Source organism: Mesoplodon bidens, assembly GCF_964165515.1.
Source record: "Mesoplodon bidens genome assembly, chromosome: 15".
NCBI classification, from domain to species: Eukaryota; Metazoa; Chordata; class Mammalia; order Artiodactyla; family Ziphiidae; genus Mesoplodon; species Mesoplodon bidens.
This window is the reverse complement of record NC_138171.1, coordinates 58,075,627-58,099,750: the sequence shown is the minus strand read 5'-3', so window position 1 is coordinate 58,099,750 and position 24,124 is coordinate 58,075,627. Positions and strand designations below refer to the sequence as shown.

The window sequence follows — 24,124 nt, the reverse complement described above, 5'->3', positions numbered from 1 at the left end:
GCATGTGTATAAAAATTCATCCAACTGTACATTTAGGATTAGTGCACTTTACTGTATGTATGCTACACCTCAATAAAAATTCTGATTGTAGCCATTGACCAAAGAAGAACCTCTGCAAGTCACCCTAAAATTTCTACATGAGCTACAGCCCAGCAACTGCACTCCTATTTACCCAAATGAGTTGAAAACTTACGTCCACACAAAAACCAGCACACAGATGTTTCTAGCATCTTTAGTCATAATTGCCCCAGATTGGAACCAACCAAGATGTCCTTCAGTAGGTGAATGGATACATCATAGCACATCCACACAATGGAACATTATTCAGCACGAAAAAGTAATGAGCTCCCAAGCCATGAAAAGACATGGAGGAACCTTAATGCATATTACACAGTAAGAGAAGCCAGGCTGAAAAGACTACATACTGCATGATTCTAACTCTATGACATTTTGGAAAAGACTTAGCTATAGAGATAGTAAAAAGGTCAGTGGTTGCCAGGGGTTAGGGGAGAGGGAGGATGAATAGTTGGAGCCCAGGGGATGTTTAGGGCAGTGAAACTACTCTGTATGATACTGTAATGGTGGATACATGTCATTATACATTTGTCAAAGTCTGTGGAAGGTACAATACCAAGAGTGAACCCTAATGGAAACTATGGACTTTAGTTAATAATAATGTACTGGTCATCATAACAAATGGATGACACTAATGCAAGATGTTAATAATAGGGGGAACTTTGTGGTGGGGAGGGGCTTGTGGGAATTCTCTGTACTTTTTGCTCAGTTTTTCTGTAAACCTAAAACCGCTCTAAAAAATGGACACAGGTTGGGGGCGGTGCTCTATCTAGACAGAGTAAAGTCGGTGGTGGGTGTGGGGAGGACTGCATCCCACAGGCACCATACGCATCCCCCTTCCCACAAACTTCTAAAGCACGTTTGATTTGGGGCCAGGTGAGGGAAGGTTGATTTAATCCTCAATTCAGCAGTGATCTAATAGTCTCTTTAAAAGTTGCCCTTTATTGGTTTCAAATACTTTGAAGACTGAATTCCTCATCAGACGTCCTATTTTAAATTCTCTTTCAGACACTCTGCAAAGGCTTCTGCTTTTCACTGTGGCAAACATCTGAGGAAAGATGGTATCTTTTCTCCTTGCTTCACTTTGCTAGGAAAATAGCATCTGAGATGATGTCTAGAATTTGTTTCAAGATAATCCGGGGGTGGGGAGTGGGTGGGGGTGAAGAAGAAACAGGCTGGCCACGAGCTGATCATGACTGAGCAGGGCAAAGGGAATACCAGGGTCATTGTTCTCTGTACTTTTATGTAAATTTGAATTTAAAAATAGAAAAACAAAGAAATGATCAGAGGCAGCCTCAACTTTGCATTGAGGCAAGACACGTTTCAGAAAAAAACAAGCCCATTGATATTCTGGGGGCCATCTGTGGTCCAAATAAAAAAAAAATTCAGACCTAAAAATCCCCAGTTGAGTAATTGGCCATTACAGTTGAATGTGTGAGAAAATTCCAGAAAGCAGGTCCTTTCGTCTGGGCTTACCAGTCCCTATGCAAAAAAAAGGGCCACCACTCTCTGTGGAGTAAAAATGCCCACTCTGGCCCCTACCTGGACAGTGGGTACAGTGAAAGCCAGAGAACCCTGATCCACACTCATGCTCCATCCTTGCTGCATACATGGTCCTGGACAGGGCACTAAACCACTCAGAGCCTCAGTTTACTCATCTGTAAAATGGGAGAGTAACATTTAACCTCAGACGTCCAAGGCTTCTGGGATGAAAAATACCTACAATGCCGGACCAGAGGGGGCCTTAGGTCGCTGTGGTTAATATCACTATTTATTGTTTGACTCATTCATGGTCGAGATTTTTGAGAACAGGAGAAAGTGAGAAAAAGCCTCGGCAGGTGATGATCTTTTTGGATGTCTTCCGTTAGATGTTTTTCCCTGTTGTTGAAAAGAAGTAGGATGCTGCTATTTATTTCTTCAGCACCGACACCCACTTAGAGTCAGGTGGCTCTTCTGCTAACAGCAGCGTAACACCAGGAAGACGTGGGAGGAAGGGGACCCTGAGGTGTGACAGAGAGACAGCTAAGACCACATCTGCCCAGCCCTCGGCCCATCCACCTGCTCCCCACGTGCCCTGGAGCTTGTTAGAAATGCAGGATCAGCAGCCCCACCCCAGGCCCCCTGAGCCCGAATCTTCATTTTAACAAGACCCCAGGTGATCTGTATGCTCACTGCCATCCAGGAGCCCTCCTTTGTTCCATTTTCAAGGCAAACTCAGTTCGGGGAACAAAGCAGGAAGGAAGGAAACCACACCTAAAAAAGCAGAGGACCCTATGAGCCCCTCAGAAACCGTGTGAGCCTGGCTAACTCAGGGCGTGCGTCATGGGGGCTGGACTGTTCTTCTCTAGAATGCTCCAGATGCAACAATAGCTCCATCATCTTTCAGACTCCAACTTCTTGCTTCAAATGACAGCACATCCTCCTCCTCCCCTGACATCTGGGCCTGGGACGGGCAGGTTTAAGGCTGTTGGGATGTCTGAGCAGATGCTGATTGCTAAGTCCTCATAGCTTTGATTCAAAGGTCAGCACAATAGAGGTTTGAGTGTGGAAGCAAATAAAAGAACAGACTTCCCTCTGGTCATTAAGTCTTCCCTCTAGTTTCTGTTCTTTATTTCTTTTTAGAGAGACATCCCAACTTTATTGGCTGGGTATGCGTGGCAGCAAAATGCCAGCAAAATGTCAGCGGGCCCATGGCCGCTCGGCCCTGGATGGGTCCTGTGCAAGGACCCTCACCTCTCCCCTGGGGGCACCCAGGCCAATTCCCCTACCTCCACCCCAGCTACTGCTCACTGCCCCCTGCTGCTGCTGCTGGAACCATGGACCAAATTCCTTAAAGACCCAGAGTTTTCAAAAGAAATGGGAAAACAAAAGAGCTGAAAACAAGCCTTCAAATAAAAACGTGTACACGCATGTCCACGGCAGCAACATTCACCATCACCGAAAGGTGGAAACCACCCAAATGTCCATCAGCGGACAAGGAGATGAGCAAAACGTGGCCTGTCCATGCAATGGGATGTCACTCAGCCATAAAAAGGAATGAAGCACTGATACCTGCTACAATGTGGGCGAACCTGCAAAACCTTAGGCTCAGGGAAAGAAGCCAGACACAAAAGCACAGACACTGTATGATTCCACTTAACCTAAGCTACCCAGAAAAGGCAAATTCATAGAGACAGAAAGTAGAATAGAGGCTACTGGGGGCTGGTGGGAGGAGGAAATGGGGAGTGATTGCTCCATGGACACAAGCTCTCAGTTTAGGGTGACGAAGGGGTTCTAGAGATGGATGGTGGTGATGGTGACACAACAGCGTGAATGGACTTATTGCCACTGAGTTGAAAATGGTTAAAATGGTAGATTTTTTTTGCTATGTATATTTAACCACAACTAAAAAAAAAAACCATGAAAAAAAATATTGGAGTACTGATGCATGCGACAACATGGAGGAACCTTGAAAACATACTAAGTGAAAGAACCCAAACATAAAAAGTCCCATATTGTAGGATTCCATTCTTGAAATATCCAGAATAGGCCAGTTCATAGAGACAGAAAGCAGATTAGTCGTTGCCAGGGGCTTGGGGGAACAGGGAGTGACTGCTTAATAGCTATGGGGTTTCCTTTTGGGGCGATAAAAATATTCTGGAATGGAATAGTGATGATGGTTGCATAACATTGTGAATGTCCTAAATGCCATTGAATCGTTCACTTTAAAATGGTTAAGGGACTTCCCAGCGGTCCAGTGTTTAGGACTCAGCACTTTCACTGCCAAGGGCCCAGGTTTGATCCCTGGTCGGGGAACTAGGATCGCACAAGCCGCGCGACGCAGCCAAAAAAATAAATTAATTAAATAAAATGGTTAAAAACGTCACTTTGACGCTATGTGTATTTTACAATTTAAAAGAGAGAAAATGGCGGGAGAAAATACGCTGCCTTCACTGGCTCTCCTTTAGAGAGAGGGGCTGTGCGGTGAGTAAAAGGTCCCGGGTACAAGTTCAGAGACAAAATTAGCAGATTCAAATCCCAGCTCCACCACTGAGGACCTGTGTGACCTTGAGCAAGTGACTTAACCTCGCTGTGTGTCCCAGTTTCCTCATCTATAAAGTGGGATAATAAGAGTCAGGGCTGCTGAGTTGCACAACACCAGGGGGCGTCATTCAATCATAGTCGGTGTGAATCGTGTTCCCTGGAGTGCAGTGCACACGTCGGGAAGTACCGAGTGCACGGAGCTGCCAGGAAGATTACATGAGAATCATAATGTACATAAAGGGCTTGGGATACTGCCTGGTGGGCAGTGAGAGTTCAATACCAACTATGAACAGAAATCATTGTGCATTTGCCCTGGGGGCTAATCATTCCGCCACCTTCCTATTATATAATGCAGTGCTTCTCCACATACAAACCACCTGGCTCTCTTGTTAAATGCAGACACTGATTCAGGAGGCCTGGGATGGGGCCTGAGGGTGCATTTTAATAAGCACCCAGGTGATGCTGATGCTGCTGGTCCATGGACCACCCTCGGAGTAGCAGGGACAGGGGAAAGCAGTAACTGCTGTATCCATTTCCCAGGGCTGTTGTACAATGCACAGCAAACTGGGCAACTTAAAACACCAAAATCACGTTGTCTTAAAACCTGCCTTTTCACTGTGCTCAAAAAAACAAAGCAAAACAAAACAAACACCAAAATCTCTGTCTGCAGGATTGGTTCCTTCTGGGGGATAATCTATCCCAGGACTCTCTCCTACCTTCTGATGACAGCTGGCACCCTTGGCCTTCCTTGGCTTGTAGCTGCATCACTCCAACCTCTGCCTGTGTTGTCACATGGCCTTCTGCAAGTGTTTGTCTTCACATGGCCATCTTTTTATATGGACACCAGTCATATAGGACTAGGGGCCCACCCTACTCCAGGATGACCTCATCTTAACTAATTACATCTGCAAAAACCCTATTTCCAAATGAAGTCACGTTTTGAGGTACTGCAGGTTAGGACGTCCATATATCTCTTTTGGGGGGGATACAAGTCAACCCATAACACCCGCCTGGGGAAAAATGAGCCCAGAGAAAATAAGCGAGGTTGGAAAGGGACAGAGAGCCATTTTGCAGATGAGGAGTCGGGAGCTCAGGGAGGTGAAGTGAACTGCCCCAGGGTCAGAGCAAAGAAGCAATTGCCCAGGTGATGCGCTGCTGGAATCAGGTGCATGCTCTGCTCTCCAGCTGCAGGCCCTGGAGGGAACTGCCTGCCCGTGGAAGGGCCATCTTTTCTGATTTGCATGGAGGCGCCCTATGGGCTAGTAGCTGCTCTGAATGGCAGAATCAGCCACACTCAATCTCAGCCCAGAGTTTCATAGCTGCCCCTCCTGTCGGCTGCCCCGATGAACTGCAGATCAACTGAAAGGGACACGTGCTTGGAGACAACAGTGAATCCCCAAAATACGTCCACTAAGAGATGTTATCAGCCCTGCTTGATGCACTTCCTAGCCACAGAGCCAGAGAGCTGGCACAGGAGACGAACCCAGACTGTGGCTTCTAAACTCCATTCTCCAAAGGAGCCAGGGCTGCTTGGAGAAATGGCAATTCCAGGCCATCCCAGCTTGATGAGGCTGGGACATCGGAACATCCCAGGCTGCAAGGAAGCTGTCAAAGACCATGAGAGCCAGGTCAAAAGACTCAGAGGCCAATGGGTAGAGCCTCCCACTGGCCAAAGATGGAACAACTTGAGCAGCAATAAGAATGCTGTAGTCCATGAATCATGTGATACTTAATCAAAACCCTCAGTGGTCACTTAGGAGGGATGCTGGGGAACAAACTCTTCACTTGAAAGCGGAAAAATGAAGAGCAAGCATCAAACGTTTATTATGTCTTTTCTCTGTAAAGTGTATCTTGCAATGACTAAATATTTGAAGAGGGGAAGTTTCTCGTTCCGGATTCCTTCGGCTTACAAACGGAGACAGAATGATAGCGTTACAATGCCACCATGCTGAAGCCCCTAATGCATTCAAGAGAAGCAGCTGAGGACAACCAGGCATTGGGAGCCCCTGATGGAAGAACTCACCCCCTCCTTTGAAGTCAGCTGTGCCCACAAAATATCACACCTGAATCTCATCAAGCTCAAGAAACATAGGGAACAAAGGCAAAGATTAAAGGACACATTAGGGTTGCAATCAGCAATTTTCCAGACTGTGAGAAGCTCTACAGAACAACAAATCAATTGCAAAGGGGGAAAAAAATGAGAGAGAGCAAGGAGAGGACTGGGAAATCTACAGATGAAAAGGGACCTAAGGGGGCTTCCCTGGTGGCGCAGTGGTTGAGAGTCCGCCTGCCGATGCAGGGGACTCGGGTTCGTGCCCTGGTCCGGGAGGATCCCACATGCCACAGAGCGGCTGGGCCTGTGAGCCATGGCCGCTGAGCCTGCGTGTCCGGAGCCTGTGCTCCGCAACAGGAGAGGCCACAGCAGTGAGAGGCCCGCGTACTGCAAAAAAAAAAAAAAAAAAAAAAAAAAAAAAAAAGAGAGAGAGAGAAAAAAAAAGAAAAGGGACCTAAGAAATCCAGCCACCAATTGCAAAATGTGGAAGATATTCAATTGTGGTTCCAACAAATAATAAAGTTATAAGACAATAAAGTTATAAGACAATGGATATTTCTTGATTGAAATATCATGGGAATTGAACCATTTTTAAAGTGAGAAAATGCTATTGTGGTTTTGCTTTTAAAAACAAATTCTTGTCTTTTAGAGATAACATCACAATATTTATGTTTGAAGTGATGTAGTGTCTGGGGTTTGTTTCAAAATAATCAGAGGGAGGGGGAGAGGCAGGGTATAAATGAAAGAAGATTGTTCAGGAGTTGATCATTTCTGAAGCTGTGTGATGGCCACAAGGGGCTCATTTATATTATTCTATTTGGTATACATTTGGAACTCTTTAATAATTGTTTTTTAAGGAAGCAGACTACTGCCTTTCAAATTCCAGTTCTGTCATTTACTGTGTGACCTTAGACCAGTGACTCAACCTTTCTTGTTCAGTTTCCTCACCTGTAAAATGGGGATAATCACATCTACCTAATATCAGGGCCTGGAGTACAGTGGGCACTCTGTAGACACACATGCATTTGTTCCTTTTTTGGGCTGGGATCTGTAAGTAGCCAGCCTCTGAATTGGCCCCCATGATCCCAACCTCCTGGTATTTATACCCTTGTACAGTCCCCTCCCAACAATGAATTACCGTGGCTGGCCTGCATGACTGATAGGACACATTAGAAGTAATTGTATATCATACCTGATATTAGGTCATAAAAGACACTGTGGCTTCTGTCTTGGTTACTCTCTTTTGCTCTCTCCCTTGCTTTCCCTGGGGGAAACCAGCTGCCACGTTGGGAGCAGCCGTACAGAGAGGTCCACATGTCTAAGAAACTGAGGCCTCCAGCCAACAGCCACATGAGGCAGCCCTCTTGGAAGCAGCTCCTCCTGCCCCAGTCAAGCCTTAATATTACGGCAGCCTCATGAGACCCTGAGACAGAACTACCCAGCTAAGCTGCCCCAGTTTCCTGAGCTTCAGGCACAGTGTGAGATCATAAATGTTTGTTGTCTGAAGCTGCTAAGTTTGGGGTAACTTGTTATACAGCAGTAGCTAACGCATACAGGCTCTAATGTTGAAGAGTTTAAACTCTGTATAATCCACATTATGTTTTGTCCAGTGGTTTCAAAGGGCAGAAAGGGCAAGGAGAGTCAGCTTCCTCCAAGAATCCGGGTGATAAAATGAAGAGTTGCAGTCTTACTTGAAGACAGCTGGTGGTGGGGGGAGATCACGAGGGCAGCTGCAGTTACACGCACCTCTTTTAAACAGGGGGCTCAGAGTTATTAACTGAGGGCGAGAAAAAAGCAGAGAGGCCAAGGACTGATTTTTCCAGAAGGTCAGAGCAGAAGCCAGCCAGCAGGAAGGCACTTAGAGTAGGTGGTACCTCGGGGAGGTTGAAGGAGGTAAGAAACCTGTATTCCTGTTTGTCGTCACCCTCACTCTGAGTGAGATACTTTTTTTTTTTTTTTTTTTTGCACTGGAAGCAGAGAGTAGAATTCACCTATTTAATGTGCTTTAGCTACTAGATTCTGCTCAACAGTGGGCAGGATCTGAAGTCATCAAATACTGACCCTTAAGTGAGGTTGTTGGGTCTGTAATCTGGCTCTTGGGAGCACTGGTTTCCTCATCTGCAAAATAGAATCCTGTCTTTCCCTGCACTTTTATTTTCGACCATTTAAAAAAAAAATTTTAATATTTATTTATTTATTTTCCTTATTTTTTTGGCTGCGTCGGTTCTTAGTTGCAGCACATGAGATCTTCGTTGAGGCGCCGGGCTCCAGGGCACATGGGCTCTGTAGTTGTGGCACGTGGGCTCCAGAGCACATGGGCTCTGTAGTTTGCAGCACACAGGCTCTCTCGTTGAGGTGCGTGAGCTCAATAGTTGTGGCATACGGGCTTAGTTGCCCAGTGGCATGTGGGATCTTGGTTCCCTGACCAGGGATCTAACCCACGTCCCCTGAATTGGAAGGCGGATTCTTTACCACTGGACCACCAGGGAAGTCCCTTTTTTGACCATTTTAATGTGTCTGGAATCAGGATGGATCCACTAAAGGATGCAAATATTAATATGGTATTTATTCCCCACCCCCAAGAGCTATAACTGAACCAGTGTACCTTCAAATGATAGCATCTTATGCAAACTATTATACATAGAATAGATAAACAATAAGGTCCTACTGTATAGCACAGGGAACTATGTTCAATATTATCCTGTGATAAACTATAATGGAAAAGAATATGAAAAAGAATGTGTATATATATACATGTATATATGTATACATGTATATGTATACATGTATAACTGAATCACTTTGCTATACAACAGAAATTAACACAACGTTGTAAATCAACTATATGTCAATAAAATAATTTTTTTTAATGATAGCATCTTAGAAACAGCCTTACAGGTTATTTAATGAGAACTGAATAAAATCATATTAATTCATTTAGCAAACACTGTGGGAGCCTCATTAAACTAGTTTTTCTTCTTTAGAACAGCCTGTGACACTTTAAAAAATATCTGTGTTTGCTGGCAACAAAAGGATGTTCCAGATGCAGTCTGACTGGTTTCTGCCTCAAGATTTGGAAGTGGCTCCACTCTAAGGAGCCTGGGTTCTTTGAGCGGCAAAATGCAGGTAAGATGTGGTGGAGGGCAAAAAAGTGCCAAATCTGGGCCACTTTTAGTAGTGACAGAGCTTGAAAAAAAGGCCTTTTAGAACACAATATCATTTCTGCAGCATTTATGCCAAAAATCATGACCTGGATCTAATCGAGTAATATCAGACAGACCCAAGTTCAGGTACATTCCTCAAAATAGCAAACCTTTACTCCTCAAAACAGTCCATGTCACAAAAGACAGAAAAAGGCTGAGAAAAGTTCAAGAATAACTAACTGCAGGGACTTCTCTGGCAGTCCAGTGGTTAAGACACCACGCTTCCACTGCAGGGGGCGTGGGTTCAATCCCTGGTCAGGGAACTAAGATACCACATGCCATGCAGTGTGGCCAAAAAAAAAAAAAAAAAAAAAAGAATAACTAAATGCAATGGGTGATCCCAATTGGATCTTGAACTGGGAAAAAAAAAGTTACTATAAAAGACATGGGAATATGGACTGAAGATTAGGTAAGTGTCTCATTTTGAATCATTGTCCTCTGTTTATGTAAGACAATATCCTGTTTGTAGAATACACATTGAAGGATTCAGGAGGAAGGGAGCATTATACGTTCATTTTACTCTTAAACACTTCATAAAATAAGCACACACACAGCAAAGTGTTAACAATAGCTGAATCAAGGTAAAGGACATGTCTCAGTTCTTTGTACTATTCTTGCTACTTTCCTGTAAGTTTGAAATTATTTCAAAGTAAAAAGTTTTTTAAGTCGTTTTAAGGACATTGCTTCCAAACATTATTTTCCAATTTAACATATTTTGTTGCTATATTTTACAATTCTTTCATCTGGGGTCTCATCAACCACTAAAATCCCCCATCACCCTGAAAGCAGTAAGTTTTGTAATTGCCGTGCATGTGTATTTATTGTTTGCAGGATAATTCGATATTCAAAATGATGACTAAAATGGAAATTGCAGTTTAAATTGTCCAACAACATAAAATTAAGTTCATAGTCAACTTAATTATAGATGCTTTAAACTGATTTTCAAAATTGCTTAAGAAATAAGGCAGTTTGAGAAATTGGGCCTAGAGCAACGGCACCGCGTTTATTGAACACCTATTATTTACCAAGCACCATGCCAGATCCAAGCGAAGTACAGTGAACCAAATGCACCAAGTCCTGCCCTCATGAACATCACTGGGGTGGGGGGCATGCGGGGGAGGGAAGCAAAGAAGCAAATGGGAAATATCTTTTTTTTTTCCCAACATCTTTATTGGAGTATAATTGCTTTACAATGGTGTGTTAGTTTCTGCTGTATCACAAAGTGAATCAGCTATACATATACATATATCCCCATATCCCCTCCCTCTTGCGTTTCCACCCTCCCTATCCCATCCCTCTAGGTGGACACAAAGCACCGAGCTGATCTCCCTGTGCTATGCAGCTGCTTCCCACTAGCTATCTATTTTACATTTGGTAGTGTATATATGTCCATGCCACTCTCTCACTTAGTCCCAGCTTACCCTTCCCCCTCCCCGTGTCCTCAAGTCCATTCACTACGTCTGCCTCTTTATTCCTGTCCTGCAACTAGGTTCGTCAGAACCTTTTTTTTTTTTGATTCCATATATATGTGTTAGCATACGGTATTTGTTTTTCTCTTTCGACTTACTTCACTCTGTATGACAGACTCTAGGTCCATCCGCCTCACTACAAATAACTCACTTTCGTTTCTTTTTATGGCTGAGTAATATTCCATTGTATATATGTGCAAATGGGCAATTTCAACTCAGTCTGAAAGGTGTCATTAATGGGGTAAGCAGAGTCATGATCAAAATATTCAACATGGCATGGCCACTATCCAGTCAGAATGGACAGTGGTGCAGGGTGCCCCCAGCTGCCCCTGCTATCCCAGGTGCTAATCCTTTAGTTATGAGGGCAGGGTATCTTGGCTATTTAGTGACATTTTAGCAAACCCAAGAGGTGGACACAACAGCTGGCCACCAGGCTGGGGTAGACACGCGGGCACTTGGGGCTGAGAGGAGGGGCACCTAGCTCAGAGTAGGGGATGGGTCTTAGTGATGAGGATGAAGATCTAAAGAACATGGGGTTTCTTTTGCAGGCGATGAAAACGTTCTGGAATTAGACAGTAATGATGGTTGCACAACCTTTGGAATATACCAAAGGCCACTGAGTTGTAGCCTTTAAAGGGGTGAATGCTATGGTATATGAATTATTATACCTCAATTAAAAATAAATGAATTTTTAAAAAATATTTTAAGCTCAGGGTTAAATTAGGAGTTTGGGATTAACATATACACGCTACTATATATAAAATAGATAACTAATAAGGACCTACTGTATAGCACAGGGAACTGTACTCAATATTTTGTAATAACCTATAAGGGAAAAAAATCTGAAAAAGAATATACAAATATATATATACCCACACACATATACACACACACACACACACACACATATATATAGTATAACTGAATCACTTTGCTGTACACCTGAAACTAACACAACATTGTAAACCAACTATACTTCACTAAAAAATTTTTTTTAATTTTTTAAAAAGATAATAGGGATTTGGACACAAAAAAAATATTTTAAGATCTAAAGGACAAATTTAGGCAGCAGAGAGTGAAGCATATAAAAGGCCAGGGGATGAGCAGGAACACGGGGGCTCAGGGTAAGTGGGCTAGGATGGCCATGTACAGCCTGACCCCCAAGGCCGGGCTACTGCAAACAGGCCCCTCAATCAGCTTTAAGAGGTTTGCAGAGAAAACTACAGCATTAGAAATTCCAACTCAAAGCTTCTTGCACCTCTGGAAAGCGTAGTAGAAATGCTATTGTTGGAGTATTGTTGTTTCTTCCCCATTGTCCTTGAGGGGTGGCGATGGGGGTGCTGCAAACTCAGGTACTTAGAGGGCTGAGCTGGGGTAGGAAATAAGTCAGCTCGTTGGGTGAGACCTGGGGCTCACCCTGAAGGAAGAGGTCCACCCTTCCAAATCTAACAGCCATTCACAAGAAGTCAGCAATCCAGAGTAAAGTTAAAAAAAAAGATTCAATTGCATATTACTAAGTGAAAGAAGCCACTCTGAAAAAGCTGCATACTGTATGATTCCAACTATATGCCATTCTAGAAAAGGCAAAACTATGGTGGCAGTAAAAAGATCAGGGATTAGGGTGGAGGGAGGGAGTGAACAGGTTTTTGGGGGGCAGTGAAACTATTCTGTATGATACTGTGATGGTGGATACATGTCATTATATTTGTCCAAACCTATAGAAGGTACACCGCAAAGAGTGCACCACCAAGAGTGAACCCTAATGTAAACTATGGACTTTGGGTGATGGTGACGTGTCAATGTAGGTTCATCAATTGTAGCAAATGTTTCCTCTGGCAGGGGATGTTGATAATGAGGGAGGCTATTTGTGGGCGGGGGGAGGGGCGTATATGAGAAATCTCTGTACATTCCCCTTAATTTTGCTGTGAACTTAAAACTGTTCCAAAAAAATAAGGTCTGAAGTATTTTTTTAATACTTTAAAATATTTAAAAATATCTAAAATTTTTAATTTAATATGTTAAATATTTAAATGTAATACTTAAAAATAATACAGCAAAAAATGTACCGAGGTGAAATTCACATCACAGAAAATGAACCATTTTAAAGTGAAGAATTCAGTGGCATTTAATACTTCACACTGTTGTTCCAAAACATTTCCATCATTCCAAAGTAAAACTCCATACCAGTTGGGCAGTTTCTCCCCATTTTCTCCTCGCCACAGCCCCTGGCAACCACCAATCTGCCTTCTGTCTCTGTGGCTCATCTCCTCTGAGCAAGTCAGATTGTTAATGTGACCTGTTCCAATATTTAAACATAAATTCACATTCATTTAAAATACCTCCATGGCCCAAGAGAGTATGTCTGAGGCTTGGAGTCAGTCGGCTGACTGTCCCTTTGCACTTTCTATGCTAAACTATTTTACGATCTGGGTGGGGATACATCTGTACTGTAATGCCAGAAAAACATAAGGATCCATTAACACGATCTCTGGCTGCTTCTGAGTCATTCTGGAAGCCTCCTTACTCCTGTAATGAGTGAGGAGTGAGTCATTGGCCGTGGAACACCCAAGGCTGAGCCCCTGTGTGAAGAGAATTTCCTTAGGGCTGGAGTAGGGCCAGACCCAGGCCTTTCCCCTTGGATTCCAAACCGAATTTATTAGCTGGTCTTTACTGAGGAAACGTCATTGGCATCACTTGCCAGAATATATAGCTGAGCCTTGTATCAACACCAAACCCCACTCCAGTGAAGGTGAACGAACACACACACACACACACTCCCTACTTAATCCAGAAATAGACAACCTAGAAAAATTTGCCAAGTCACTCGGAGCAGAATCTCATTGCAGGACCCTTTCACACCCATCTCAACACCTACTGAGTCAAATCTTCAGGGATGGAGACCCTGAAGTTTTGGCCCTTTGTTTGCTGAGTTCCTGAGGGATGCTGATGAAGTTGAGATCTCCTGGGAATGTACGTCCCACAACCTGCATCTGGAACCCACTGCCTTCAACCATCTCTGTCCAATCTCAGAAGTCCCAGCAGCTGGCAGAATTTGGACAAAGACCGATTTGAGCCAAGTTCCCATGTGTGTCACTGGAGTCCAGCCAGTCCAGGCCACCAGCATCTTTCACCCTGACCCCTCCACCAGCCCGTAACAGATCTCCCTGCTGCTGTTCTTCCCCTACAGGCCACCTGGCAGTCACGGACAGCTTTCTCAAGTGTCAATCAGATCATACCTCTCCCCTGCTCAAATCTCTCCAAAGATTGCCCATCAAAGCAGACAAAATTCCAAATTCCCATCAGAATTTTCAAAGTCCCCACATCCTTTCCCTAACAAATCTTCAAATGTCTCCTCCTCCTACTATCCCACTTTCTACACCCTAGCCTGGTTCCAACAATCCCTAGAATACACTCCCACCTCAGGGCCTTTGCACTTGCTGTTTCCTCTGCCAGAAGTCTCTTCCTGTGCATCTTCCCATGCCTGGCTCCTCCTCCATATTTGGGTCTCAGCCCAAATAATGCACCTCCTCAGGCCTCCTCTGACCCCCCTAGAATCTAAAGGGGCCCCCAGCCCTGGCCTCCTCTTTCATGGCACTTACCACTCTCTGATGTCACTTTGTTTAGATATTTGCTTATGTGTTCACTGTCTCTCCGTGACAGGAGAAAGTCAGCTCCATGAAGGCAAGGACCAGGCCTGTCTGGTTTTCTCTGTGGCCCTTAGAACAGTGTTTGGCACGCAAAGGTCTTTGAAAGGTTTTGTTGACTTAATGAATAAATGAATGAGTGAAAGAATAAATCAGTGCTTCTCAAATGGAAGTGGTTCAGGGTTCCCCACCAGCAGTGTCTGGAAACATTTTTGGTTGTCACAACTAGGGGGCTGCTACTGGCATCTAGTGGGTAGAGGCCAGGATGCTGCTAAACATCCTACAGTGCACAGGACAGGCCTCCACAGCAAAGAATGTCCAGCCCCAAATGTCAATAGCCTCAACCCTGGAATAAATGAATGAGTGAGTTAAATACTCCAGGTCCACACAGTCCAGCTGTTCTCTAATACTGAACATCAAGGAACCAACTTCTGACCAAAGTCTTCTTCTGGTCCCAACTGCCTTCCCCAATTGTGTGGGTCATAGTTTAGAAGAGATCTCCTTTTGGTGACTTTATTGTTGGCACTGCTTATGCACCAATTTCATGTTAACAAGAAATATAAATAAGGGGAAGTAAAGCAGCTGGAGATGTAAGGGGTTAATTTCAAAACATGTAATCCCTCACCCTAATCAAAGAGAACTGAAATCTGTCTAGTTCCTTGATTTTGTGGATTATTTTCCTTGGTAATCATGAACCTTCCTTAAATTTAAACCATCAGCCATTGGTGAGACCTGCTTATGTGTCATTATTTCTATATTTTAAAAATAGATTTTAGAGTGGGAACAGGGGCAGCGTGACTTGTCGCCCAAAGTCACCGGGGACAGGGGTCTGGGCGAGGGATCCAGAGGCCATCAGACTTATCAAGGCAATCAGACTTCCTAACAACAAAGAAAACCCAAAATTATTCTTATCTGTGTGTTGTAGCACAATGTGTGTGTGTGTGTGTGTGTGTGTGTGTGTGTGTGTAGCAATTAGAGATGTGCCTGTGTTGACTTCTGGGAATAATGGACGGCCACCAAGGTGCATCTGTACCATCACCTGACCCCCTCCTTCCTTGGCCCCCGCCCCACCAGCTTCTCTTGGGTCAAACACAGAGGGCTCAGACCTCTGAGTTCCCTCAAATGCAAATTTAATTTCTCCAAATCCAAACCCCAGAGAGAGCAAGAGAATAATCTAAACCAGGGTTCTCAACCGGGGGCAATTTTGCCCCTAGGGGACTTGACTTGGCAATGTCTGGAGTCTTCTTTGGTTGTCACGACTGTAGGAGGCAGTGTCACTGGCATCTAGTAGGTGAAGTCCTACAATACACAGGACAGTCCCCACAAAGAACTACCCAGCGCCAAGTGTCACAGTGCCAAGGGTTGAGAAAGCCTGATCTAAAGAGTGGGCAATTCCACATTCTCACGTACACAAGGAAAATATAAAGTACTCCCCAGAGGAAGCACACGATGGAAGGCCTGAGAATGCCGTTCCCAGGGCAGCGCCTGTCCCCGAGCATCCCTCCCTGCGTAAGCATCTGTGCCCCTAAGCACAGCATAACCTACAATGCAACTCCAGAGCCGGATCTAAGGGTTCAAATCCCCACCCCACAATTAAACAGCTGTGTGACGTCGGGCCAAAACCTCAACTCGTTCCCTCAATTTCTTTCATCCTGAAATTAATAAAAATCATAGTATCGACTTCATAGGTTTGTAATACAGCTTAAATGAATTTAATGAGTAAAACACTGAGAACAGTGCCTGCGTATAGTAAGTGCTAGGTAAGTAAGTGTTTGCTATTGTTTTTCATTCAATCTAACTTCCCCTAAAAAGCAGCCAACAATTTCATCTGCAGCTCGTTTTGAGGAACAGTGCTGTATCCAACATGGGAAGATAAATGGACGGTGGGAGACTTCCTGAAAGACAAAATGTTATTCTACTTGACAGGCTAGATGGGGATTTGCAGGGGCAGTTTTGATTCTATGTGATTTCTGCCTTGGGTCCTGGCCCCACTAACATGTGACTCCCAGTGGCACCTGACACCAGAGAGTGGGATTCCCCTCAATTTAATGCCCACTGTGCTGAATGAGGACCAACCACGGAACACTGACCAAACCCTGCCAATAAGCCAGCCCTGACAACTGAGACCAAAATCAGATCCAATAACTCTGCCTGGGGCAAGAGGACATCATCCTACTTTGGGTGGGAATCCATTGGAAACCACGACCTTTGGGTCCAAATGAATTTTGCGAAGACAGTGCCTTGAAAGCATAAACCAACCTTTCCATATGAGGGACAGTGTCCAGCTCCAGGGACAACCCCAGTGTGATGTCCTGTTGCAGCTGAGGACATGCCTCTGCCCCAGCCCCGCCCACACAGTCAAGACACTGAAGTACACTTATGGTAGCAAGTACCATTTATGAAGGACATACGAGGTGTCAGGGGTCCCGCTGGATTCGTTACATACATTCATCACCCAATTGAGTCCTCTTACACAACCCTATGATGGAGCTAACATCATTCACATTTTACAGATGAGAAAATGGGGGATCCGGAGGTGCCCTGATTTGTTCAAGGCCACTGTGAGTGAAGGGTTAACATCAGGACTGCCCGCCTGGGAATGATCTGGGTCTCCCATGGCAGTGTCCTATGTGCCTGCTCGTGGTGTGGAACTGCCCCTGGGTTGGAGGATCTGTGAGCTGGCAAGCAGGCCTTGGACCTCGGTGAACAGAATCCTAGAAAAGGTTGGCAGGAAACAGAACTGAAGCTTTTATGCCTCACAGTGACCCACAGTCTCTGGCTCTTGTCCCTGATAGCCCAACAGAGCCCCCGTAGGGACAGAGCAGAAGCAGCTGTGTGTGTGGGTAGCAGCTGAGTCCCTCGATGAGATGAAGATGCTGTGTCTCTGCCTTGTATCCTTCTAGAGAGCCAAGTAAACAGGTGTATATGAAAGCCTGTTTGTGTCTGGTGAGGCTGTCTGCCAATCTAACCCACAACCGCTGTTAGTTGGCTGGGGAATGGCGGAACCAAGATCCAAACCTGGGTCTGTCTGACCTCGAGTCCAGGCTTCTCCTGCTCCTCAAGGCAGCTGGAAGCCCAGAGTACTCACTAACACAGCATGTAACAGCTGTGTTACAGCATGGCTAAAACACAGAGTTACCATTTGGCCAAGCAGTTTTGCTTCTAGGTTGATGCCCAAGAGAACTGAAAACATATGTTCATACATAAACTTGTACGTGGATGTTCACAGCAGCGTTATTCACAAGAACAAAAAGCAGAAACAACTCAAATGCCCATCAACTTACGAAGGATAAGAAAAATGTACTCTATCCATACAATGAAATATTATTCAGCAGTAAAAAGTAATGAAGTACATGCCCAAACATGGATGAACCTTGAAAACATTATGCTCAGTGAAAAAAGCCAGATAAAAGGCCACATACTGTATGATCCCATTTACATGAAATGTCCAGAATAGGCCAATTCAAAGGAACAGAAAGTAGACTAGTGGTTTCCAGGGACTGGGGGAGGGGAGAAATGGGAAATGACAGCTTAATGGGTACAGGGCTTCCATCTGGGGTGATCAAAAATTCTGGAACTAGATAGAGATGATGATTGCACAACCTCGTGAATAGACTAAAAACCACATTGAATTGTATATTTTAAAGTGTGAATTTATGATATGTGAATTATATTTCAGTAAAAACATACACTCACACATACAATAGGACACCAAAAGCAAAGACAACAAAAGTAAAAATAGATAAATGGAACTATATAAAATTTAAAAACTTCTGTGCACCAAAGGACACCATCAACAGGGTGGAAAGGCAACCCATGAAATGGGAGAAAATACTTGCAAATCATACATTTCATAAGGGCTTAATATCCAGAATATATAAAGGACTTCTACAACTGAACAACAAAAAATCCAATAACCTGATTAAAAACTAGGCAAAGGACTTTGGATAGACATTTCTCCTAAGATGATACACAAATGGCAAACATGCACATGAAAAGATGCTCAACATCACTAATCACTCGGGAAATGCAATCAAGTCCACAATGAGACACTACCTCACATCCATCAAGACGGATACTCCGAAAAAAACAGAAAGTAACAATTGTTGGTGAGGATGTAGAGGAATTGGAACCCTGTGCATTGCTTTTGGGATTGTAAAATGGTTCAATTGTTAAGGAAAATAGTATGAAAATTCCTCAAAAAATTAAAACTAGGGACCTCCCTGGTGGTCAAAGACTCTGCGCTCCCACTGCAGGGGGTGTGGGTTCAATCCCTGGTCAGGGAACGAGGATCCCACATGCCACGTGGTGCAGCCAAAAAGTAAAAAAAAAAAAAAAAAAAAAGGAAAATTAATTAGAACTAGAATTATCATATGACCCAACAGTTCCACTTCTGGGTATATATCAAGAATTGAAAGCAGGGTCTTGAAGAGATAATTGCATATCTATGTTCATTGCAGTACTATTTGCAAGGGCTAAAACGTGGAAGCAACCCAAGTGTCCATTAACAGATGGATTGATGAACAAAGTGTGGTCTATACACACAATGGAATATTTTTCAGTCTTTAAAAGGAAGAAAATTTTGATACATGATACAACATGAGGAACCTTGAGGATATTATGTTAAGTGGAAAAATGCCAGTCACAAAAAGACATATTCTCTATGATTCCATTTACATGAAGTATCTAAAGTTGTCAAGTTTAGAGAGACAGAAAGAAGAAGGATGGTTGCCAGGGGCTGAGGGGAGGGGGGATGGAGAGCTGGTGTTTAATGGGGACAGAGGTTCAGATTTGCAAGATGAAAAGCTTCTGGAGATCTGTTTTACAACAACATGAATATATTTAACACTACTGAACACTTAAAAATGGTTAAAATGATAAATTTTATGTTGTGGGGATTTTTTTTCCACAATAAGGTAAAAAAGAAAAAAAAGTAGCACACTGGGGAAAAACACACGCAGCATACCTAACATTTCCTCTACCTGCTATGGAGTCACATCCTTCACTGATTCTGCAAGGTGTTCTCCCCACCACACTGCACTTCACTGACCTGGAACCAGGGACAGGAAGGGAAGGGACCAGGTCTCTATCCCCAGGGCTTAGCTAGCACCTGTACACAGATGCTGGGTAAATATGTACTGAACAAATTATATAGCCACCACGTGGTGAGGTCAGGATGGTACAAGTACCCCCATTTTACAGATGGGTCAAGGCTCAACAAGGCAAGGGGGACACTGTCCAAAATCACAAAGCCAGCAAGGGGTAAAGGAAGAAGTGGCCCTGAAATCCCAGACTCCTGTTATAGGGACCCTTCCATCACTTCATCTCCCTTCAAAGTCAACCTGGAGGGCTTCCCTGGTGGCGCAGTGGTTGAGAATCTGCCTGCTAATGCAGGGGACACGGGTTCGAGCCCTGCTCTGGGAGGATCCCACATGCCGCGGAGCAACTAGGCCCGTGAGCTACAACTACTGAGCCTGCGCGTCTGGAGCCTGTGCTCTGCAACAAGAGAGGCCGCGATAGTGAGAGGCCCGCGCACCGTGATGAAGAGTGGCCCCCGCTTGCCAGAACTAGAGAAAGCCCTCGCACAGAAACGAAGACCCAACACAGCAAAAAAATAATAATAATAATTAATTAATTAATAAACTCCTACCCCCAACATCTTCAAAAAAAAAAACAACAAAGTCAACCTGGAATCCATTTCAACATGGAATTGACAAATAACAATTCTCACCTGATACTAGTGATTCTTGCTTGGATCATGGACCCATTTGACAATGTAATTAAAGTTTGAGTCCTTTTCCTAAAGCAGCACACACGTGAAACTGAGAAAATAGTTTACACAGGGTTCCTGAACCCTGTTAAGCCCATATATAGACCCCAGTCAAGAACCTCCTTTCCATCCTGCTATCTGGGTGACTTCATCTGTGCTCAGGATTTAGAGCCATCTCTACATTCTTCTTGAGCATCAAAATCAACTAGAGATGCCCATCCCCTGTGAAGCTGGTTAGGTAGGTCCAGGCCTGGACCAGAAATCTGCATTAGGCACAGAGGATTCTGGGATGGGTAGCTCTCAAACACACACACAGCCATGAGCTGCTGCCTCCCCGGTCTCTGCACGCAGCCCAGATAACGCCCCCAGAGCTCCCAGCCTCTCTTCCCTGCTGCCCGTCACACCTGGCCGTTCGAACATTCTACCACAACCCAACGAAGATGACCCTGGGCTCAATGTCTTTCCCCCATAGGTGCTCCTTCACCTGGGTCACTAGGCCAGAGGCCTGGGCATCACCCTTGACTATCCCCATCCACAGCCCACATCTTGATCATCACCGAGGCTGGCTGATTCTGCCTCTTCTGTGCCTCTGGGCCCCTCCACTTCCCTCCATCACCCCTGCCCGCGCCCTGGCCCAAGCTCCCAGCTTCTGCTTCGTGATTCCTTCCGCTCTTACAATCCACTGTCTATTGTGTAATTCTGATCATGTCACTGCATTGTGAAAATTCCAACTCTAGAATTGCACTGTCCAATATGGTAGCCACATGTGGCTATTACAATGAAATATCCAAACCTCTGTCCCTCAGTCATACTAGTCACATATCAAGTGTTCACCAGCCACAGTGGCTGGTGGCTACCACACCAGAGAGCACAGACGTAGTACCTTCCCATATGTTCCAGTGGACAGTGCAGCTCCAGAACTTCCCTCGTAAGCCCTTCCGGTGTGGCCCCAGCCTCTGCTCAGACTACTCTTCACTAAAGCAGTCTCAGATCCCTAAACTCATGACCTCACCTCTAAGCCTTTGCATGTGTCCCCCCCTCGCTCCTCCCCCGCTTAGTTAACTCCTACCCATCCTTCAGGTCTCAGCTTAGCTGTCACTTCCTCCCCTGACCAGCATAAGTGCCCAAGCTTTTGCCAATCACAGCATTTAAGACACTGAATCAGGGCTTCCCTGGTGGCGCAGTGGTTGAGAGTCCGCCTGCCAATGCAGGGGACACGGGTTCGTGCCCCGGTCCGGGAAGATCCCACATGCCACGGAGCAGCTGGGCCCGTGAGCCATGGCCGCTGAGCCTGCGCGTCCGGAGCCTGTGCTCCGCAACGGGAAAGGCCACAACAGTGAGAGGCCCGCGTACCGCAACAACAACAACAACAACAAAAAAAAAAAAAACACTGAATCATAACAGCCATGGGCGTGCATACACCCTACATCCCCACACCGACAGTTTTCAACCCGGGGCGAGTTTGCCTCCCAGGGAACATGTGGCAGTGTCTGCAGACTCTACTGGTGAGATACTACTGGGCATCTGGTCAGTAAAGGCCACGGCTTTACTGCTAAATATCCTACAATGCACAGGACAGCCCCTACAGCAAAGAGGTATCTGGCCCCAAATGTCAGCAGTGTTGAGGGTGACCATCCCTGCTCTAGACCAGGCGACTCCACAGAGGCAGGGGGTGTGTCCTGTATACTGTATATCCCCAGCCACCAGCCCAGGTGGGCATACAGAAGGAGCTCAGTAAAGATGGAACATATAATGCATTTAGATGTTCTAGAAGATTCCCCAGCATTTCGGTTCTCTTACTGTGTCTTTTCTTAAAAACAATCGTTGGCCATTATGATAATCTCCATAATGGCCCCTCAATCCAGGGTCCTAATCCCTGGAAGCTGTGAATGTTACCACATACTGAAAAAGGGCTTTGCAGGTGTGATTAAATTAAGGCTCTTCAGACGGGAAGATTACCCTGGATTATCCAGGTGGGCTGTAAATGCAATCACAAGTAACCCTGTAAGAGGAAGGCAGAGGGAGATTTCACACAGAGGAAAAGGCGATATGAAATGGAACAGAGAAAGACTGGAAGATGCTACACTGCTGGCCTTGAGGGGCAGAGGAAGGGGCCACCAGCCAGCAGCCACCAGAAGCTGGACAAGGCAAAGAACAGATTTTCCCCTAGAACCTCCAGAAGGAGTGTTGTCCTGCAGACACTTTGGTCTCAGCCCAGTGAAACTAATTTCGGACTTCTAGCTTCCAGAACTGTGAGAGAATAAATCTCTGTTGTTTTAAGCCAACACTATGTCTGGCTGGCTGGAGCTGAAGCGGGGATAAGAATAAAAATTCAAGCCCTTGTCCACCTCTCCAGCCTCCTGCCAACCCCTGTCTTCTCCCCCACTACCCTCCAGACACAGTGGCTTTTCTCTGACCTTCCGAACACAGCCTGGGGCCCTTGAACCTGCTGTTCCTTCTACATGGAAGGCTTCCTGCAGAGTCTCCCATGCATGGCTGGCTGCCTCTCATCATTCAGGTCTCCACCGAAACATCACCTCCTCAGAGAGGCCCTCCCTGGCTGCACTAAGGCAACTGGCCAACCCCAATTACTTTCTCTTTCATCATCCGGTTGATTTTCTTCCCAGCTCTTCTCACACTAATTATCTTGTTAATATCTTTGTTTGCCAGTTCAGTGTTAGTTCCCTCCCCCCAAGACTGCAGGCTCCAGGACGGCAGGACCTTGTCTGATCTGTCCAGGGTGTGTCCCTTGCCCCATCTCTGGCACACACCAGGTGCTCAATACATTCTGAACGGATGAACGAATGAATATGAATGAATGCATTTGCAGCTCTGGGGGACGTTTGCCCAATGCCCAGTCCCAGCATACCTGATCTTGGCTTTCCGAAACGCCAGCTCCTCTTCGTTGCCAAAATCCAGGGACACATCCTCAGTATCGTCCACCAGGGCCTGGGGGACACCAAAGGCGGGTGAAAGCCCCTTACGCGGTTCACAGGCCCTTTGGTGCCAACCCTCTCTGCGTGCGGGACCCCTCCCCTTCTCCACCTTCGGCCCATTTGGGGTCCAGAGCAGGCCCAAGCCCCGGCTCCCGCATCCCTCCTCCTCCTCCCCGCTTCTCCCAGCGCTCCCCCAGGCTCCTCGCCACCACCCTCCATCCCCAGATCCCCGTGGCCCTACCTGCTTCATCCCTCCCAGAGCCCACCTGGAGCCCACAACCCAGCCTCCGGCTTCACCTCTCGCTGCGGAAGGGCTGGGATGCCCGGCGGGCAGCTGCGGCTAGAGGCGCGGTGGGGTCGGAACCTGAGGCCCTCGGTGCAGCCTCCGCTCAGGTCTCAGGTGGGGGAGGGGCGCGCGGGGCCCAGAGCGCAGTCGCGGGCTGGGGAGGTGGGCTCTGCTGCCCGGGCGGGGGCGGGGCTTGGGAGGGTCCGTCGGCCCCGGGCTCTCTGGGGACAGCGCCTAGGAAAGAAAGAGCTGGCGCCCAGTGGAAGGATGGAGGGCGAAGACAGAGCGGAGGCAGGGAGGGGACGATACGGGCTCAGAGGAGGACTTGAGAACCGAGACCAGTGATCCAGGGAGGAATAGAGCGGGTGGGTCAGTGAATGAGGTGGATGGTCCATAGGTGTCGAATGAGCCAGAGAGAGGGTGAATGAATGAATGTCAGTGTTGGACAGCCTCTTTCAGGGTTTGGAGAAAGTCAGTGTTTCTCAAAACTCTCGGATCCCGAGAATTCCCTAGGGCCATTATTAAAAGCAGTTTCCCAGGCCCAACCCTTCAGATTCGTAAGGCCTGGAGTGGAGCCCGGGATTCTGCCTTTTAACAGGCGAATCTGCTGCAGCCACGGCTTGGGTACCACTGCTGCCCACAGTTGACATCTGCATGCATCGTGG

General features: G+C 45.9%; 1 protein-coding gene across 1 annotated transcript in view; it reads right to left on the bottom strand.

Annotated features, from left to right (window-relative positions):
* Window positions 1–23,423, bottom strand: part of TVP23A (trans-golgi network vesicle protein 23 homolog A) — a gene marked incomplete at its 5' end in the record, with an annotated part of 32,205 nt that extends 8,782 nt beyond the window's left edge. The window contains 2 exons of the mRNA XM_081255165.1: window positions 23,107–23,216; window positions 23,415–23,423. Coding sequence (XP_081111291.1) covers window positions 23,107–23,216; window positions 23,415–23,423 — 119 coding nt within the window. The remainder of the gene's footprint in view (window positions 1–23,106; window positions 23,217–23,414) is intronic.
* Window positions 23,424–24,124: the final 701 nt, after the last annotated feature.